The sequence below is a fragment of the Podarcis erhardii genome (assembly GCF_964252035.2).
Source record: "Podarcis erhardii genome assembly, chromosome: 5".
Taxonomy (NCBI): domain Eukaryota; kingdom Metazoa; phylum Chordata; class Lepidosauria; order Squamata; family Lacertidae; genus Podarcis; species Podarcis erhardii.
The window spans coordinates 35,726,435-35,728,190 of NC_138509.1; the positions used below are offsets into that span (position 1 = coordinate 35,726,435).

The following is a 1,756-nucleotide window of genomic DNA, read 5'->3' on the forward strand; positions in this document are numbered from 1 at the left end:
ATTCTGATAACCAAGATCCCTAGAGTTTGAATTTTCTTGTGACTCTCCAAATTTCATATTGTCTTTTCCATATTTTCAGTTTGCTAAAACCAACCAATTTAAGTATTTCGATTATGGATCAAAGAACAAAGCTGTCTACAACATGGTAAGTGGTTTGGATTCAAATGAGACATTTTGGTTGCAGGTTAGACATTCAGTGTGAACCGTGTTATGATTTCTGAGTTCTCCTTTGGAAAAGAGTGGGATAATACCAAAGACACAGAACTGGTTGAAATTATGGTTTTGTCTATGAAAGTACAGATATTTAATGAGTAGGAACATAGAAAACTGCCTTATGCCAAGGCAGACTATTGATCCATCTATTTCAACTCTGTCTATACTGATTGGCAGCAGCTCTGATTCCAAGCCCTATCTGGAGAACCTGGGAGACCTAGGACCTTCACACAAACCAGATGCTCTACCAGTGAGCTACCATTCCCCTCTAAATTTTGCCTTTGGGGCTCAGATGAAGGTCTTTATCTGAGACAGCTGTGCAGTGGGACTTTGTTGAGCTTGTTCAGCTGATGCATGAGGGAACTCTTCTGCATATTGGCTGAGCAGCCTCAACAAGTCTCCTGCTTATGAGGAGACTTTCCCCAGAGCTGGATGTGTAGCAACACTTTGCTGAGGGCAAAGCAGTGCTTTGCTGATAAATGAGGAAGCGGTTGCCTCTCCAGTGCTACCCATCCCAGAGCCTGAAGATCATGTCATCCTCATGAGCTAGAAGAAGTTTTGAAGGTGCTCCCCACTTATGGGCATTTCCCTTATGCATGCGGAAGCCTGGAATGTAACTGCTGTGTAAGTGGGGAGCTGCCTGTATTATATTACAAAAAATATATGTTTGCAGAAATATGTATATTACTTGAAACTGAAGAACAGAAATATGTATTGGGCAAAATTGCATGCAGCAATACACGTAATAGATGACATATGCAAGCAAATGTATACAAAAAAACCAATGCAAATTGTTGCAGAAATGGTGCAAACTGGAAAAATGATAAACCAGGAGAAACCATAAATGACAGATTAATCCAGCTCTACTAAAAAGTAAGCCTACCAGGATTTAGTGCTGTGTAAATGACTATATGATTCCAACTTACTTTTTTTAATAATAATAATAATAATAATTTTGCTGGTCCAGAGAACAGAATTAGATACTGAACAGAAAGTTAAAGAATGATTTACAAGGGACAGATGTTAGACACCCAATACATTTGAAGACCCATATGATGTCTTAAAAATGAGAAAAAGATGTGAAAGGTGAACGTCATTTTCATGTTTCTGATCTTTTCCTCAACAGAGTACACCCCCATTTTATAAGATAGAAGACATTACTGTGCCAACTGCTGTGTGGAGTGGTGGACATGACATTATTGTAACCACTGAGGCTATTGAACAGCTGCTCCCTCAAATCCCTCATTTAGTTTTCTATAAGAATATTCCTGAATGGCAACATACAGATTTTATCTGGGGTTTTGATGCACCAAAGCAGCTGTATAAGGATGTGCTTTGTCTGATGCAAAAGTTCAAATAAAGTCTTAATGTAAGGTCCAAACTATATATCTGATATTAATGCGGACTCATGTTTTAAAGAAATATTACATAAATCAACGTATTTATTTATGTTCTTTCTTTCTGTCGCAAAAAAATTGAAGGTCCCATAAATAGCAAAAATAGCATAAATAGCAAAAGGATCTAAAGAAAAATACATAACAAA

At 37.5% G+C, this 1,756-nt stretch overlaps 1 protein-coding gene across 2 annotated transcripts in view; it reads left to right on the plus strand.

Moving 5' to 3' along the window:
* The window catches only part of LOC309341929 (lysosomal acid lipase/cholesteryl ester hydrolase-like), a 31,235-nt gene extending 29,625 nt beyond the window's left edge, over nt 1-1,610 (plus strand). Inside the window, exons 9-10 of one of the 2 annotated variants that reach the window (XM_081861919.1) lie at nt 80-145; nt 1,340-1,608. In XM_081861919.1, the coding sequence (XP_081718045.1) occupies nt 80-145; nt 1,340-1,573 (300 nt within the window). In that variant the 3' untranslated portion in view covers nt 1,574-1,608. Of the gene's footprint in view, nt 1-79; nt 146-1,339 lie in introns of both variants that reach the window. The other variant, XM_081861918.1, reaches the window with a different exon arrangement.
* Nucleotides 1,611-1,756: the final 146 nt, after the last annotated feature.